The sequence below is a fragment of the Mercenaria mercenaria genome, chromosome 1 (genome assembly GCF_021730395.1).
Source record: "Mercenaria mercenaria strain notata chromosome 1, MADL_Memer_1, whole genome shotgun sequence".
Classification (NCBI taxonomy): Eukaryota; Metazoa; Mollusca; class Bivalvia; order Venerida; family Veneridae; genus Mercenaria; species Mercenaria mercenaria.
Window position 1 is genome coordinate 64,880,676 of NC_069361.1, and position 19,171 is coordinate 64,899,846.

The 19,171-nt window shown below is 36.3% G+C and overlaps 1 protein-coding gene across 1 annotated transcript; it reads right to left on the reverse strand.

Moving 5' to 3' along the window:
- Positions 1-9,779: 9,779 nt before the first annotated feature.
- LOC123545533 (H2.0-like homeobox protein) lies at positions 9,780-18,771 on the reverse strand. The gene is made up of 4 exons (XM_045331859.2): positions 17,989-18,771; positions 14,742-14,924; positions 10,994-11,181; positions 9,780-10,246 (listed from the first exon to the last, which is right to left on the reverse strand). Exons 1-4 carry the CDS (start codon positions 18,500-18,502, stop codon positions 9,950-9,952), a joined length of 1,182 nt encoding a protein of 393 aa, XP_045187794.2. The 5' UTR covers positions 18,503-18,771; the 3' UTR covers positions 9,780-9,949.
- Between the last annotated feature and the right edge of the window lie 400 nt (positions 18,772-19,171).

Sequence of the window (19,171 nt, forward strand, 5' to 3'; positions counted from 1 at the left end):
TTTTGAAAAACCTGCATACATGCAAAACTGTTGTGACGCAGGTGTGGACAGCTAAAGCTATACTGTTTAAAAAAAATCAAATGGTCGAGCTAAAAATGACTTTTACACAGCGGTTACTTTTCTGAGTTGCATTCTAACGTGACAAGGCTCCAGATCCTTCGACAACAAAGAAAAAAGAAAATTTTAATATATCATGAAATTATTGCTATATTTCTCAAACAGGTTTAAACTTAGTTTCTGACAAATAATGTGTTTCTATAGCATGCACATTATGAAGATTGACTTCATTCTTTATTTATACTGCAATCCAACATTTTCAACACATTAAAACCCCACCAACGCCGAATATCGTTTTAAAAGATATTTTTTTTTTGCATTAATTTAGAAACAAAAAGCAATGTTCTATTGTTTATAATATAACCAAACATTAATTTTGAAGAAAGGCCATTTTAAAGCCAAAACCTGTCCAGTCCTTGTAAGATCAGTATATAGCTTTTATTACAGAATCGATTTGCACACAGGAATAAAACACATTATTGCCATTGTGAAAATACGGCATCTTTCGCCAGTGCGTACACAAAACCACGCATTAATGGTTTCTAATCACTAAGATAACGTTTAACCCGCCGGCACATCATCAAAATGATACATTTCACATGGCGATAAAATAAACTTTGCAACTCACTGAATAAATTGCTAATACAACTCTGGGATTTTATTGCCGGCAAGATGGGGAGCGTCTTTCGACACTCCCGATACAGTGCGGTATCTAATTTGATTTTGGAGACGGCGATTTGCCTGTAAATAGATAATAATCTCCCGGATGATTATTGAAAATGCGTAATGAAGGGTTGTGGTTGACGGGATTGTTTATACGTATTCAGTAAGTAATTATCTATTAAGTGGTCCGTGTTTAGCTTATCAGTAATTAGATTGGGACGAGTCTTTAATCGATTATGCGAGGAATGGAATAAAACGGAGAAAAAAGATTACTATCCGGAGACAAATATCCTTTCTTTCAACATATAAAAGACTGCACAGTACAGTTTTAGTACATTATTTTAAGTTAAAAAAATAATAAGATTAAGATCCCCTAGGAAAAGCCACGTATTGTTGAGTCCTATTTTATGTTAGATTTCCTTTTAACAAATCTGTGTAGAAAGATTTTTCAAAATCTTTCAGATAACAATTTATGAACTTTATTTTTTTTTCACAAACAAGAGGGGTATGATGGCCCTGGATCGCTTATCTGAGTTATACCACTTGCTTGAACAGTCTAGCAGAGAGTTATGCAAGGAAAATGTCTATGAAACTATTTTGAAATGGTGCCGGTGATTTCTTACAGGATTATTGTAAAAGTTTCTTCTTGATAAATACGGGTGGGTAGCAAGTCTAACAGGTGGGTAATGACTGTGTGTGCGTGTTGGAGGGCGGGGGTGGGGTAAGAGGTTGGGGGGAAAGATGACATAGTTTTAATGTTTTTAAAGAAAAGTGACCATATCCCTGGCAGCCATGATTTTTGAAATTCTGTATTCTTCGCAATAGGTTACCCAAGAAACATCAGTAAACAGCTCAGAACGCAAAAATTAATCCAGCACCCATTTACTATATATTAGTTAATGAAAGGTGAATAAGTGCTGCATATTGGTGACCTTCGTTTCACACTCGGTCATTTTTCAACCAAAAAAGATATGGCCAAATATCCGCATGCCAACAATACCCATGGCATGTATCTTTCAGTTCCCGGGTAGATCATTTACATGTCTTGGTTTATTTCTGAGAAATAAGTTTTTAAACATTGACAAAATTTGACAGTTGCGTTAGTCGTAACCGATCGTGCCGATTCGAATGTCACGACTAAACACTTAAAACAGCCATACAAAAGCGTCTACAAATATTAAAATACAGCTACGTGCATATAAATTGTAGCAAATACTTAGTGCTGGATTTATTTTTGGGTCCTGAACTGTCTATTGATGTTTCGTATCATATATAGCTTCATTTTTGACCAAACGAGAGTAACGAATGCCTGTGAGTATAATCAATGTTTTGAGTTTCCCATTCTGCCACGGGTAATGACTTTTCCCGTGTGTAATAAGATCTGACAATGGTCAGGAGGAACGTGCTTTAGGATTGGTTATTGTGCTGTAAACAAAATAGATGCACATGTTGCTGACATAACCTCTGACCCTTCCTGTCACTGGTCGCTTTATTTCTCAAAAATTGCAAACGGCATTTTATTCCCTGTGCTGTAAGTAGTACCCGTGAATACTGTTTTGCAAATACTGTTTTGCATACTTGTCATGATATCCAAATTTTCTGTACTTTTCGTTTTTTTTACTCAAGGATCATAATGGCTCATTTTACTTTTATCTCGCCGCCTTAATGGTCTGTGAGCGCAAATGAAAACTTGTTTGTATACATTAGAGACATTTTACTTTCACAAGTGCATAATTATTTGTCATGAAATTTTGTTTAGTTTCTCTAGATCTTCCTTTATCACTGCAGATCTTTCGTCAGCCTGTGCTAACAAACGCTATGAATTTTCGTGCAGATAGGACGGTTCATGTCAGTATCATTATAGGAGGTTTTATCAATTAATTGCGACATAATTAATGTTCTATCCGCCGTGTTTAGTCTGTTCCATGTCTCGTGTTTCTTTGATGGTGCCGATTTGTATCAATAGTTATCACGTTTATAAAACATCCAATATATCACGATTTGAAATTATTAAAAGAGTGGACTAGGTTTCTTCAGTGCTCGGAGACAAGTCCCAGAATGCAAGCTTGCCATTGGTCATGAGTCCGGAAACCAGTCTCAGAATGCGAGAATGCAAGCTTACCATTGGTCACGCGTTCGGAGACCAGTCCCGGAATGCAAGCTTGCCATTGGTCACGGGCCTGGAGACCAGTCCCAGAATGCAACCTTGCAATTGGTCACTAGTCCAGATACCAGTCCCAGAATGCAAGCTTGCCATTGGTCACGAGTTCTGAGACCAGTCCCAGAATGCAAGCTTGCCATTGGTCACGAGTCCTGAGACCAGTCCAAGAATGCAAGCTTGTCATTGGTCACGAGTCCGGAGACCAGTCCCAGAATGCAAGCTTGCCATTGGTCACTAGTCCTGAGACCAGTCCAAGAATGCAAGCTTGTCATTGGTCACGAGTCCGGAGACCAGTCCCAGAATGCAAGCTTGCCATTGGTCACGAGTCCGGAGACCAGTCCCAGAATGCAAGCTTGCCATTGGTCACGAGTCCTGGGACCAGTCCCAGAATGCAAGCTTGTCATTGGTCACGAGTCCTGAGACCAGTCCCAGAATGCAAGCTTGCCATTGGTCACGAGCTCTAAGACCAGTCCCAGAATGCAAGCTTGCCATTGGTCACTAGTCCTGAGACCAGTCCAAGAATGCAAGCTTGCCACTGGTCACGAGTCCTGAGACCAGTCCTAGAATGCAAGCTTGCCACTGGTCACGAGTCCGGAGACCAGTCCAAGAATGCAAGCTTGCCATTGGTCACGAGTCCTGAGACCAGCCCCAGAATGCAAGCTTGTCATTGGTCACGAGTCCTGAGACCAACCCCAGAATGCAAGCTTGCCATTGGTCACGAGTCCTGAGACCAGTCCCAGAATGCAAGCTTGCCATTGGTCACGAGTCCTGAGACCAGTTAAAGAATGCAAGCTTGCCATTGGTCACGAGTCCTGAGACCAGTCCCAGAATGCGAGAATGCAAGCTTGTCATTGGTCACGAATCCGGAGACCAGTCCCAGAATGCAAGCTTGCCATTGGTCACGAGTCCGGAGACCAGTCCCAGAATGCAAGCTTGCCATTGGTCACGAGTCTGGAGACCAGTCCCAGAATGCAAGCTTGTCATTGGTTACGAGTCCGGAGACCAGACCCAGAATGCGAGAATGCAAGCTTGTCATTGGTCACGAATCCGGAGACTAGTCCCAGAATGCAAGCTTGCCATTGGTCAGTTTCTGAGAATAAAAGTTTTATGACTAGTCGCGAAACTGAGTTAGATCAATTCAAACAGGTATTTAGTCATACCCTAGAGTTTGAGGACTTACCTTTTCTGTACTTGCTTCTGCCGGCAAAACGTTTTTGGCAGTAGATTAATAAATGTGTAAATGCGTTCACCAATTTTTGCGCTAATGTTGCGGAGGTGCATATATTTTCTTTATTAGCCCTTCCCTGCTAAATTTCTAAAATGGACCGGTCTGTCATTCAGTTTGGATAGTACCACTTATTTATCAAAGGGGTGTTCAATGAAAATTTACTGACTGAATAGCGAACCATTGAGTGTAGACCTTGTCCGTGCAGGCTGGTCTTGGCTTGCACTGTTCGCAAAGACAGAACCACTGCTATAAGTTAACAATATTTATAGTGGAAATATTTTTAATATGCAACAGTAATTACCGTACGTATTTTCTTAAAAGAAAAAAAAGTTAACAGCGGTTTAAATAAGGACTTGTTATACGTCCAAAGGGACGTATTATGTTATACCCCCGGTGTCCGTCCGTCTGTCCGTCCGTTAGAAATTTCGTGTCCGCTCTGTAACTCTTGAACCCCTTGAAGGATTTCAAAGAAACTTAACACAAATGTTCACCACATCGGGACAACGTGCAGAGTGCATGTTCTGTATGGCTGGTTTCAAGGTCAGTGTCTCACTTACGGGTCAAAGGTCATATGAGTGTGTTTCGTGTCCGCTCTGTAACTCTTGAACCCTTTGAAGGATTTCAAAGAAACTTGACACAAATGTTCACCACATCAAGACGACTTGCAGAGCGCATGTTCTGGATGGCTCGCTTCAAGGTCAGTGTCTCACTTAGGGGTCAAAGGTCATATGAGTGTGTTTCGTGTCCGCTCTGTAACTCTTGAACCCCTTGAAGGATTTCAAAGAAACTTGACACAAATGTTCACCACATCAAGACGACTTGCAGAGCGCATGTTCTGGATGGCTCGCTTCAAGGTCAGTGTCTCACTTAGGGGTCAAAGGTCATATGAGTGTGTTTCGTGTCCGCTCTGTAACTCTTGAACTGCTTGAAAGATTGTAAAGAAACTTGGCACAAATGTTCACCACATCGAGACGACGTACTGAGCGCATGTTCTGGATGTATCGTTTCACGGTCAAGGTCACACTTAGGGGTCAAAGGTCATCGTTCTATAACTCTTGAACCCCTTGAAAGATTTCGAAGTAACTTGACACAAATGTTCACCACATCGAGACGATGGGCAGGTGGCTAGCTACAAGGTCAAGGTCACACTTAGGGGGTCAGAGGTTATACTTTCGGGTGTATATTGGTTCGCATTGCGGTGTTATTATAATAGTTTGGTGTTTTCGGCCGAATATTGTTCGCATTCATTTTACGACAACTGTTTTGAAATCGCATATTTCCTTGAATTTGCCAGGTGTTTAGATTTCAAAAGTCACACGCTGCTTTGAGCATCCGTGCCACGTCATTCGTGGTGATTATTTAGCCTAGCATCAATAGAACTTGACAAATTACGTAATATGTTTAGCCAAAACAAACCCATTCACTTATCATATTCTTTATGCATTAAGTAGATAAGTATAAGATATGATTATTTATGCGCAAATTTACATGGGAAATTCATCATTTAAGAAACGATCAGAGAGAAGGTGCATCATAAGTTATTAAATTGTTCCGACCTTTTTACCCCGTTCAAGTTTTGTTGTGTTGATATTTTCCTGTGCTAAGAGATAGGACTCATACGTGCTATACTCTCATTTCGTTTACTTTGCTATTTTGTGTGTATTGAAATATGGTGAATGTGGGTGCGAATTTTTGAAGGCTTTCGTGGACTACAGATTTTAAAGCCGGTATTACAATATGATTACTTTTTAACAAGACACTTTTTTTCTCTCTTTTAAAAAAAATAAAAATAAAACTGCTATCAAGTCACGTCATTTGATTAATAAATAACATACACCTGGCACTAGTGCTCTTCCGTATTTCAGTCGTGTCGAATTGCATTAATTTATATGCCGTGATACTGGGTATAAATGACACTCCGTAATAGATTTCAACACATTTTTTATTTTGACATGTGTCGTTTCAAGTATCGATAACTGATCAGTTGAAATTTGCTTGGTCTATAGAAGAGAAAGAGGGAAACAGAAAAAGCTAACATGTTATAAAAAGAATTTTGTATCATTTGAATTTATTAAACTCGTTGATTAAATTCAATATGAAAAGACAGACTTATGATATCTTCTGATATGAAATAAGGTACTGCCTCGATTGGGAATCGATCTGACATCAACTCATTCCATAACATTTGAAAAGAACTGTCTAATAACAGCACGGAAGGGCACATTTTTTAATTCGACAGTGAATATCTCATTCGGTATATCGCATGTTACCGCAGCGCGCAGGATCGATTCCCTATCAATTTAAAGGTAGATTTTGGAATAAAAACAACACTGCCCATATTGTATTGTATTACAGGTAATTTCCACCTCTTGGATAGGTGCTTTTATTTACAAGTGCTCACTACGTGTATATATACCATATATCCATATTTGTACGTGCAAGACGTTGCGGTTCGGACAAGTTATGTGGACGCTTATTAGGCACAAGGAAAAGCGTATTCTTCCAAAAAATCCGAAGTCAGACGCTCTGTGCACGTGCCGGAAGTACACATTTTTTAATTCGATGGAATATATCTCATTCGGTATATCGCATGTTACCGTAGAGGGATAGATCTCGATTTTCGTCGCGATCGATTCCCTATTATTGCCATGTTGTCTGTTACCGCTCTGAACTATATTATGTCCAGATGTCCCTGCCATTTTAATGTGGAAGATTATTTTTTTTATTTAAGTATATTTTTTTTCAAGTTTAGAAATATACTTTCAATAATTGTTAGTTATTGTCAATTAAAAGTAAAGGCAAATTGATCAGCGAGTTGTAGGCCGTATATGGTTGTAGCATCACTCATGTAGTGTATACCGTATGTAAAGAATCTTCTACAGCGTTACTAACACAGTAATTGTGTTCTGTAGACGTTATAAGTACATTTTATGAATACTGATATTACGTGTACATCTGGACGTAGTTGCTCACTTTTCAGTTTATCCACCGATTAACTTTAAACCGTATCAAAGACGATAATGAAATACACACAAATACTTAAAAAGTGTATTGTAATCTTTGAAGAGTTTGTGTGCCATTGAATTTTTACGTCATAGTCCTTGATTTGCAGAACATTTTGAACATGCACTGTATTTATTTTTGTATTATATGTGAACAACTTCAGTCAATAATTAATGCAATATTTTCCCTTGCAGCATGTTTCACGTGCATTATGTTTCTATCATCATAGCTTCCTCCATTGATAAGTGACTACATGGTTTCAAAGTGGTTTCACTCCTCAGATGTGATAGCTAAATGCCTTCAGTCTCGAGCCTGATATTCTCCAGCAATTAGCTGGGTGATTTGTCTTCTCTAGTATCTGTAATTTATTTTATCACGTTCTTACGATACTTGGATTGATTCGGCTTTTATGAATGATATTTAATCGTTGTTATTGAAATGTTTGCAAGAAATACTAAACGCTTGAAGCAGGAAGCGGTGTCTGCGTAAATAGTTATTTTCGTGAAAATTGACATAAATTCACAGCTTTATCTTACCCACAAGATAGCCAAATGCCATAGACATCTTTAGAAAATACCCGTAATGACCATTGACCGTTATTGCAAACAGGTCAACTCCGAATGGACGGAGTGTCGAGATACTGCAACCCTTTATTTAAAGACACCGTAACATATCAAGTGAATATTACTTTGTCATGTTAATAGGAATTGTTTTTGGAATGTGGCTGTTAAATAATATATATTCTTCAAATTCATCCAGTTTCTAAGAAAAAATACAAATTTCTGTATACCTCGTATAGATAATATCACTTAGTCACATGACATAGGATTATGTAACGGCGTTAACGTCATAATTATCTCAGTTAAGCGTCATCCACATGATGTTCTTTTTCAATGCGATGGTACACTTATAATTTGGAAAAGAAAATCACAACAACGAAACTATGAAAAATACATTCATGTTCTAAAATTCTACATATCAGTTCAATTTACTTCTTCATTAATGATGACAGTGATAGAAAAATATACCCTACGTCAAATATACTTCTTTGCCTATATATATGAATATCAATTTTTGTTGAAATGAGTTTCTCTTTCGAATGTTTGAAAAATGTATCCGAATAAAATATAACAAGAGATTTTTTATGCAAATGAATAATAGATAATAATATAATAAAAAAAAATACTGTGTGGTTTTTAAGAATATTTGATTGGAACTGAAATATATTATTCAGCTTAGCCGCTCTGTTCGATAAATTTGGAAACACTTATATATTTGATAGTTTTATTTGTGACCTCGTTTTTATATGTTTCATTATTATTTGCATTACCTCATTGGCATGCATTTAGTTGAATAAATAATGCTGAAAGTACCAGATTGTTTAGATAGAATTTACCAGAACATGTCGTGTATTGACTATATAAACAAAGTGATTAGGAACTGCAGTGTTCAAGTCAATAGAAGGCCCTCAGAGACCCATTTAAATGCGCATTATAGGTCCATTATCTTGCCAGCAGGCCCCTGCCTTAATGGATAAATAAAGATTAATTCATTATATTTGTTTAATCACAAACCAGTTATCATCAGTTTCTCTATAAAGGTGTCTAAATTCGGGGTCATGCCAGTTACGATGGCCTTGCAAAAACTTTAAATGTGTAAAAAGATTTTGATGTATTGAAACGAAAAGTGTTTATATTCAGATGAAACGTATAGTTATGTTTGCCACATTTTAAATTACATTCCGGCAAGAAATTTACATTGTGCTCCTAAATGATGTAACTTGTCACCATTATTTTAATGTCCACTGAGTTGAGAGTGTTAGAACTGTCCGTCATTTCCGTCCGTTCGTCACACTTCCTTGTGTACTCAATCCCCTTACAGTTTTCACCAAATTCATTTAAAATTTGTATTCGGCATCAGTATGAAGATGACATGCGCATGTTGTCCGATTATTGCTTGTTTAGTTATGCCTTTTTTTTGGACTTGTTACAACCAACTGAGCCTTGTGTACCAAACTTTTACAGGTTCCGTCCGATTCAAACGAAACTGGGTATTCATAATCAACAGAAAGTGGACATGCGCATATATTCGGGACTTTCATGTCCAGTTATTATTTTTTAATCCTGCCTGTATTTGGACTTGGTCGCTTAACTACCCCTGTACCTTTTGTTCTCATATTCTACAGTTTCCTCCAATAGTCAACTATAATATGGTTTACATCATCAACATGAAGTAGACAATAATGTCTGATTTATTTATGACTTAATCAAATTAAAGCTACACCTGTACTTTATATGCTCAACTCCCTTTGGTAACCCTCATCAACATGAAGTGGGCATGCACATATGTATTATTGGGATATTGACATTTTTTGTTTTTGTTTTGAGTTTGCCTCTTTCTTACTTTATATTTTATTCTATCTTGCATCTTCAGGGGGGGGGGGGGGGGCTATGTTTCACCCGTTGGTGACATCGTTCTTATTACAGTTCAGTTGTTGTTGTTGTTGTTTGATGTTGTTGTTAAGTGATACCTATATATCACTCATTGCATTAGTGATATTTTATGTCATTTTAAAACATTTTCTGGAAAAGAGTTATATTTTTGAAAATGTGTAATATAATAAACATATTATTCTGTTAATTTGCTGAAATGATAAAAGAGAAATGATGAATTCTACTTTTATTTGCTACAGTCGTTTTGTTATGATGAACTAATTAATAGCCAGGTTTTTTTTTTCATGAAAATCAAGGCACAATTTATCGATTTTTTTTCTTTGCTGTACGATTTGTAAGGTTCGAAAAGAATATGCTCCCTGTCAGCGATGTAAGTTTCCTTTTTCAATCATCAGTTGTCCCATGAGATTTGTTATAGGGAATATCTTCCTTTATGTCAATTACAGTTATGTCCTCATCCTCGGACGAGGAAGATAAATCTCTGGAATCTAGATTTTCTTCGTGATTTTCTAAAATGTTTTCATTTCCGGTCACCATGGGTACACTTTTCGGACTGTTTCCGTCTTCATTGATAGGAGACATTTTGTCGTCTGCTACGTGATCGCTAGACTCTTCCTCCGCGTTGATTTGCTGTTGGGCGTGTCGCCATTTCATACGACGATTCTGGAACCAGACCTTTACCTTAAAAAAAAATCAAAGCACCCTTGTAGTAATGGTACAAAAGAATCAGAATGGGAGTTTAAAAAAAGTGAATTACATTTATATGTAACTCTGATAGAGATACAAGATGCAAAAACTGTATTTATCGTCGGATACAATTTTACCAAATAATATTAGCTCATGTGAGCTATTTCCCCCCCCCCGCCCCTTCTTCCCCCCCCCCCCCCCCAACACACACACGCACATCCTCCTCCCCCAACAAAATGCATAAAAAGCCTATTTAATAACGTCGTCTATTTTCAGCTAACTACGCCTTTTTGCATTGTTTTCATAGTTGCCGAAACCTGGACTATGATTGCCTATATTCGATGTCCAATATCGTAATATATGATGACATTACAATCTATCACTAAAATAGACTGGCATTTGTCACTACACTTGTATTACATAAAATTAAAAAAAAAAGCACAAAAATCGAAATTTGTGACAAATTCTTGATTATCGTTTAGCTGACACCCAACAAAAGAATGGTAATAAAACTCTAAGTACTAAATAATTTCTATGTTAAGCATGTGCGAATAATAGAGTAGACAGGATATTCGGCAAACGATAAATGTGGCGGTATCATACCGTGCTCATATATAAAGCAGAATATCTATCCGTACATAGCGATTTTGAATTTTAACTGAATTTCAGATTATTCAGTCAGTATGAACATAATAAATGCATTTTAATTTTTGTTTTTCTCATCAAAGAGTTTTGCCGTACCTGTGCGTCCGTAAGGCCGAGCATGGCGGCTAGCTGTCGTCTGTCTGGTTTGGTAACGTACTTCTGCACCTCAAATCTTTTCTCAAGACCTTTTCGTTGCAGATTTGAGAACACTGCACGTGACCACGAGCGCTTCCTCTTCGACTGTGAGCCCACGTTGACGTCAGTATTTAGTACGGAATAAGGACCTGAAACAGGAAATGGCAGCTATTTTATGCCTTGTCTACAACACATGATAATATTTCGTTTAGGAATATTTAGTTGATACGCCAATATGAATTTTTTGGATATGTGCATGGATTAAAAACATGGATCTAGAAGGCTGGCGTGAACTAAAGAATACACTGGCATCGACTTAGAAAGGTCGGTCTGGAATTAAGAAAGTTTGGTTTTGTACAATGGGTATAGGACACAGGAATATCAGCATGGATTTAGAGCAGTTTGGCTGTAAAGTGGCTAGGATCCAGGAATACTGGCATGGAACGTTTGGTGGATATAGGATCCAGGAATATCTGTATGGATTTAAGAAAGTTTGGTTGATGTAGCGGCATGGGTTTAGGAATTCCTTGATTTATATTTGGAGTTTCATATCCATGCTGCTGTTTAAAACCAAATATTCTACTGGAACGGCTCTCCTTTGAAAAAAAAGAGAAGAATAAAGACACACATTAAAGGAAATAAAGGCAGGGAATCGCATCGGTTTGTCCCATTGGTGACGACCTGTTATCTTGCCAGGTTTGCAAGAAACTATGGGAATACTTGAAGAGGAAATTTTGTTCCAAGTATAATCGAAGACCAAGAATTTGGTAAGTTGTGCTTGTCTCTATTTAGAAGCAAAAAGGAAACAACTTTTTTCGTAAAGGGTTCAGAAAATTTTGTCCTGGCGGAAACGTTACAAAATGTGCATCAATTACAAAATTGTCATACTCTTGAAAAATAGACTGATATTTCATGTTGCTTGTTAACCAAATTTTTTTTAAAAAAGGTTGTATATCACATACGAACAACACCTTACATTTGTCCTTTCCTGGACACTTTCTTTCATATTTAACAAAGATTTTATCTGAATGAGATTAGAGTTCAAAAAGTCCTACCACTCTTGTATCTAATAATTTTAGTGTCTTCCAAAACTTATAAATAAGAAATGATGTAATAATAGGAATAAATTACATCTTTTATTGACGAAAAGATCTACTTTAAAAATTAAAACATTCTTTTGTAGGTTATTTTTAAAATTGAAAGAACTAGATGTGACGGGATTCGTTGTGAATTATGTTATCAGTAAACTGATCTATTTTATCCTCTTCAAAAATTTAGTTGGATTTTAACCACCTCTCAGGCTTAATTGGACAGTTTAAAACGTATGATTTTAACTGAACATGGTAGAACATTGAGCCTATAAAACATTGAAAAAGTTTTCCCGTTGAATGGCTTAATGTCTTTGATTTTTTTTTCAATTACATTTGAAATTGGAAGTATAATTTCAAGTTATAATGACGGAGTTAAAAACTTCAGACACCACTCAACGGAATTAAAACTACTTGACACACTGATATACAAGTTAATGATAATTTCGGAATTATCTCCCTTTATTTAACATTTTCGACGATATCTTTAACCAGGTGGCGTGTTTCAGGTAAAATTTATTAACTGCATCACGATCTTACTCGAAAGTTTCAAATCTCGTGGGTTACTGGACTCTGGTGTACGTCTTTAAGACATCACTACATATAAATTACGGATACGGTACGGCAGAACCCCGCATAAAGATCACCTATGAATAAGACCGCTTAATTGGCAGAACAACTTTTTCCGTAACGGAATTATTTCTCCTATATTCCAATTATCGCAATCCTCTTTAGAAAGTTCACCCGGCTATTCGCTTGAAAGACCACCTGTTTCAGTCCCAAATGACCCAGCAACTTCACTGATATGACAACTTTTTCACATTTCATACATTTCTGTCTGATAAATAAAACCCAAAGTATTTTGAAATAGTGCCATTATAGTGTTCAACAATTAATGTTTTAAACTAAAATTATGATTTGTTTAATGAACTTGTTGTATTTTAATCACTGTATACTACATAGAACCAACTTTAAGGAAGCACTAAAATGTTAAAGGTAATTGTCAACAGAATGTATTAGTTTATAATTATTTGTTAAATTTTTTTCCAAGTATTTTTATTTGGTCCTTTGGAAGTATTTTATTCCTAGCTTACTAAAATATCCAGCAATTTTTGAATAACTCACTACCGTATTTAGTTTGTGTAGGTCAGGAAAATGGATCTTACATAGAGGATATTACATGAGTGTCGTTTCATATTGAATAAACGAGTTGAATTAAATAATAAAATGCGAGGCTCTGCCGAGCATTTTATTAATTTTATTCAACGAATTTAAAAATTTTAATGTAAACAGTCACAAATGTAGAATCTAATATTTTTTATCACATGTTAGCTTTTCCTGTCGAAACATAAAAAAATTCTACTTTCTTTTACTATAGCCTATATAAACAAGTAACTTAAATTTGATCAACGTCCCTTATACTATAAACGAAGTCGACGTCAAAGTTTTATTACACTAGTGGCTTTATTACACTCCTGCTACGTCATATTAAGAATTCTAACACGCTCCGATTCATTTTCCTGTTAAACAAAGAATTATTATACAACAATTCACTGTTCTGACGTCACAATTACTACGTCATAGCGTCAAACGGCATAGCGGCGCGCTGGAAAAGAAACCGATTGAAAACGGGCAAATATTTAATGAATGCCGTCAAGAACGTACTTTAAAGTCCTTGGTAACGTGTTAGAATCGAAATAATATATCTCATTTAATGATTTGCTCTTGAATAAAATCATTGTTTGTCGTTCAGATGCGTATTATTATATCACTCGGGCTGCGCCCTCGTGATATAATTCCTTCGCATCTGAACTCCAAACAATGATTTATTCAGCGACAAATCACTAACTGAGATATATTATTTCTTAAATAATTTATAGCAAAAGAGTGCTTTAACACTATTTATGCACGATGGGTAGTTATACGTTGGGCGTAATAATTTCACGAGGGCGCATCCCGAGTGAAATTATTTGAACGACGTATTACCGCCCGAGTGTATAAAAAGTGTTAAAATACGATTTTTGTATAAATCATTTTGATTCTAATATGCCCTTAATCTAAAACAGTAGATAAAATATAGAAGCGCTCTTTCTTGGTCGCAAAAAAAATTGACGTCACCGCAACATGTTCTTAAAACTATAGGAACCTAATTTATTTATTTCTACATTATGTAGAAATAAACAAATAAGTAACATAGTGTCAGAAGCTGCAGATAAAAGTTAACTATTTTAAAATTTTCATTTGTAAAGGAAACCCTGTTAATAATAAGGTCACCCTGCTATTAAGACCACATTTTAAAAGAACCGTAGGTGTTCTTGCTAGCGGTGTTCTATTGTATACGTGACTAAGTATTATCTTTAGGGTTTATGCCACATCATCATCGACGGTCATATAATCGCGGTGAAAGTCCGCAATGCGCCCTTCCGGACACTATTTCAGGCACAGATCTGGGCCTGCTAGAACCAACCAGCCTGAGAGAGTCTTCACATCAAAGAATTCTGTCCCGTTCAAGGTTTGAACCCGAATCGGCGAGAGGCAACTGAATCACCCCACCAAACAGGAGCTTTGTTTTATGTGAAAAAAAGAGCATTTGTGTACAAGCAGATACAAAATGTACATACCAGGGAGAACATCTGTGCCGGTAGGGGAGGTAGGGTATCTGGGAGGTTGAAGGGCGTGCACAGCAGATAGCGCGTGAGCCGGGTACCGCATGTGTTCTCTATATAGGTTACAGCCGTCGTACGTGCATTCACAGGCCCGCCGTGATCTGTATGTTTCACTGTCATCGTTTCCTGGAGAATTTTCTGCAATGAAGAAAATTATTGTAAATAACATTTTGATGCAAATGCATACATCTGTCAGTAAATAAGGCTATAAGTACTGACGATTGTCAGTGCTCGTATGCTGCAAACGCCTTTGTCGGCACATGAATAAAAACTGAAATATTTCAATTCGTATGTCACCTGCTCTTCAAACCCGACTGCCATCTTTCACTCCGTATATATTTCATAAACAAGGATTTGTAGATTCTAAATGTTTTTTTTTCTTGTAAAATTCTTAAAATTATATAATTATTTTGTAAAGATGTTTCCCTACAAATGATAAAATATATAAGAGTTTTTCCTTCATTTTTATACTTTTTATACCCGCTGTCTTTCTTGTCTAGAAATCGTTAATTCGTAATATCGGGTAATTCAAATGTCCATTTATGCCCTGTTATGCCATAAAGTGGTTCTAACGCATTTTGGTACTGAGTACCAAAATCTGGCCAAGCTGTCTTACTGAGTACCAAATTCTATCGATGTGTGGTATTGAGTACCAAAATTATACCGAGTTGTGGTACTGAGTACCAAATTCTATCGAGTTGTGGTACTGAGTACCAAATTCTTCCGAGTTGTGGTACTGAGTACCATATTCGACCGAGTTGTGGTACTGAGTACCAAATTCGACCGAGTTGTGGAACTGAGTACCAAATTCTACCGAGATGTGTTACTGAGTACCAAAATTTGACCGAATTGTGGTAGTCACTATCAAAATATGTTGGACACAAGTCCTTTTGAAATTACACTGCAAAAAAAGCCTTACATTATGTAACGCAAACGGATAATATATATATATATATATATATATATATATATATATATATATTCACCGTATGTACTAGATTATCTGAACACGCAATGGTTGCCGTGAGCTTTTGTGACCACATACTGCCCTTTCGTGCGTTACATTTTTTCTTCAAGGGAAAATTCCTTTTTATATACATGACCAAGAAAGGCAAGCCGTTAAAACATCTTTACAACCGGAAGGAGCATTCAACCAAATTTGTCCAGAACATGTAATATTAGGATTTTCGCTGGCGTCCTGACTGGGTGAAAATGCGACAACATGACATTTCGAAGGTAAAAAGTGCGAGGGAAATGAATAATTTGTCGAGTTGGTGCCCTCTAATTGTCTTCTTTTTTTTTTAGTTTTCGCCTCGGCAACAACGCGATAATTCAGCAGTTTAACTGACCCAAAACAAACCATCAAAGTCCCTCCCCTACACGTAATATCATCATCATCATCATCATCATCATTTTTTGTCATCATAATATATATGTATATACAACGTACAACCTGACTTTTTATGTTAGGGCGATGGGTGAACACTATTATCCGATATGCCGAGCAAGATGAAAACTGTCATTCAATTCCTTAGCATACATGTTCTATCCTGTATGATGACAGGCAATTGACAGTCAATGACTACAGCACCAACAAGTAAATATCACGTGTCAAACATGTAAATGTACTTAAAAGATATAGTCTAAAGTTAAGAAATAAAATAAGTTATTCATTAAATGAGTAGTTATTTTTACAATGTACACCAAAAATTCGTTTCATTCCATCGTATGTACCTTTTCAACGCATAGCGGTACGACCAAAACTCGGCCGAAGTACCCCTTTGTGGTGTAACAATGCCCTTTTAAGGCTTCCAAGGTAGCTAACTTAAGAAACGTTATCCTGTAAAACTCAAAAAAAAAAAAAAATACGGTGGATATTTTAAGCTGGGAAGGATCGGGTTACTCAAAACATTTTTTTTTTTCAAATTAACGACTGTCGCAGTATTGGTAGCTTGTACCATCATACATCTGGATAACTTTTGGAAAGTTCGACCATATACTGCACATAGCTTTATCTTAAATTTGGGAAAGAAAAATTAATTTTCCTACATGTACCACATTCGAAAATTAAATTTGTGAGAGGGTTTAACGTAACAACGTGCATTTCTTTCCAGTTGAGGTCGAGTTTCGTTCTTTTCCGTTAAGATTTGATGCATTTTTGCATCTTCCCAAACGGGAACATTTTATGCTATTCGTCGAAGTTTGCATGTTATATTTCAAAAAATTTTATAATATGAACTATCATTTTCTTTACAAAGCTTGGAAAATCTGTGTAGATTCTAGTTGTATAATTAACTTTTGTGAGGTTGGCAACGATTATGTACAAAGGCTCTTTAACAATGAAGATGATGTTTTTTTTTTAAACAATCAAGAGTATATTATATTCTCAAAAGATAATAATTGTGTTGGGCCATTGTGTTTGCGTATGGATTAAATAGTTATATTAATAGATGCATAAATATCTTTATTTAATATTTTCTCACGCGTTTCAAAAATAAATATAAAATATATTAAATTTTTTCAGTGTAACATTCTCGAGATATCTTTCACCGAGTGTACACCAGATACCAAAATATGACTGGTGTGCACGAGTGTATTGCGTGTATTTGAAAAAAAATCTTTTTTTATTTCTTTCTGAAAAAAAATTTCCCATTACCAGTGAAAGATATATTTGATATTTTCACTGAAATTACTAGGTATACCTCGCTCCAATATTTCAATAATTCACCAAATATCATGTAATAAAAAACAGAATATAGAAATATAAATTTGCGTGCTTTTATCTAGGATGCAGCTGTATTTAAAATTTCATTGAGAGTTGAAACGCTTTATGCATATGTGTGCACAAAATGTATGACTGATTTGTTAAAAAAGAATTATATAACCTACCAGCTTGTAAAGCGAAAATAACCGCTTCATTCGAAAATAATAATTACATCAATAATATCATGCTACCTTTCTGTGAGTTCATAATGCAATTTTCTCTTTAAAAATGTTCTCTTCTCTTTCGCTCGAGAAAGTTTATAATTTTCTTCATTAAAATTTCTGTTTAGTTATTCCCCAAAAGGTTCAATAGTAGCTATGACCAAGCCCCTTACTGACCCCTTTGCCAACATACTCGCCGCTCTTTTTATTTTTTTTTTCTAAATTACCTGGCACTGAAAATTTTAAAAGCTGTTTTAGAATTTTACGTCATACGTACCTTTGTCGCTCTTCTCCTTTCCAAAATCTTCTGACAAAATTTGGCTGATTCCAAATTTTAGATCTCGTGCCGGCGTTGGTGATGGTTGTTTGCAATGCGACCCTTTGGTTGCTGCTGGACTTGAACTTCGGTATCCGCGAGGTCCTTCACTGCACAGAGCTTGAAGCGGCTCCAGAGCTGAAGGCAATGTGCATTTATCCCCATTCTTTCTGGAAAAGTCTAGAGCACGATTCGAACGTGAATCTTCAAATCTATTTAAATCTCTGTGCGTTTCAGTCTCACACTTTTTCCGTTCGTACAAGTACTCGTGTCTGCCGTAATGCCGACGTTGGCGCAAATGTTCTGTAGACGACCTTTTATCGTGTTTTGAAGTATCCGTCGCCGTTTGCGACAGTTGTAAAATATTGGCGATTTGGAACGCTGAATTTTTTGAGTACGCATGTGCGACATACGGGTTCCAGTAGTAAATCGGGGTCGGCACTTCAACGCACCCGGAACACGTGCTTAAGAACATTTTAAGATCGTGTGTATACAGTCAAATTAATAAAAATTGTAATCACACAAAAAATAATTCCAACAGAAATTTATTATTTTAGATCCATTCGCTCAAATCACCTATTTAAGTTAATATTTTCTTAAAAATCTCGATTTTTTGTCAGTTACAATTTTCTCAGATTCTTCGACCTGTCTACAGTCTATGTAAATCGTACCTCTGAAAATGATTCCAATTAATTTTGACTACGAGATTTTGACAAGAGGGATACTTGTGGAATTTTGTTACCACACAGATGTTGCTTTGTATAAACTATTAGTGTTAATAAGCGATCTGATTGGTCCGCGAGATATATCATTAGGATTTTATGAGGTGAGAAGCGTGAAACAGAGAAATAATTATTTCCCTGCTGTGATCTGGGAGGTTTTCTTATCAAAAGTAGGCGGGTCTGTAACGCGATAATTAAGCACTACGGAGATGAGGAAAATAAAAAAAAATATTTCTTTACATTTACATCAAGTATACAATTTTTATTCAGATAGTAGAACATGCCTTTAATTTTCAACATCCCAAGCACGATCTTGTCTTTTCTCGAATTATTGTATTCAAAAACATACTTTGACAAATCTGATTCATTTTGGTAGAAACGGACCAAAAACAAAGTTTGAATCATCTTTTAAACAATATATC

Excerpts from the sequence above, each read along its gene's own strand:
- LOC123545533 (XM_045331859.2), bottom strand. The coding sequence starts at position 18,502 with ATGTTCTTAAGCACGTGTTCCGGGTGCGTTGAAGTGCCGACCCCGATT. Across the intron at positions 14,925-17,988 it reads AAAGGAGAAGAGCGACAAAG|AAAATTCTCCAGGAAACGAT; the intron begins GTACGTATGACG and ends TCTTCATTGCAG. Across the intron at positions 10,247-10,993 it reads TCGGCCTTACGGACGCACAG|GTAAAGGTCTGGTTCCAGAA; the intron begins GTACGGCAAAAC and ends TTTTTTTTTAAG.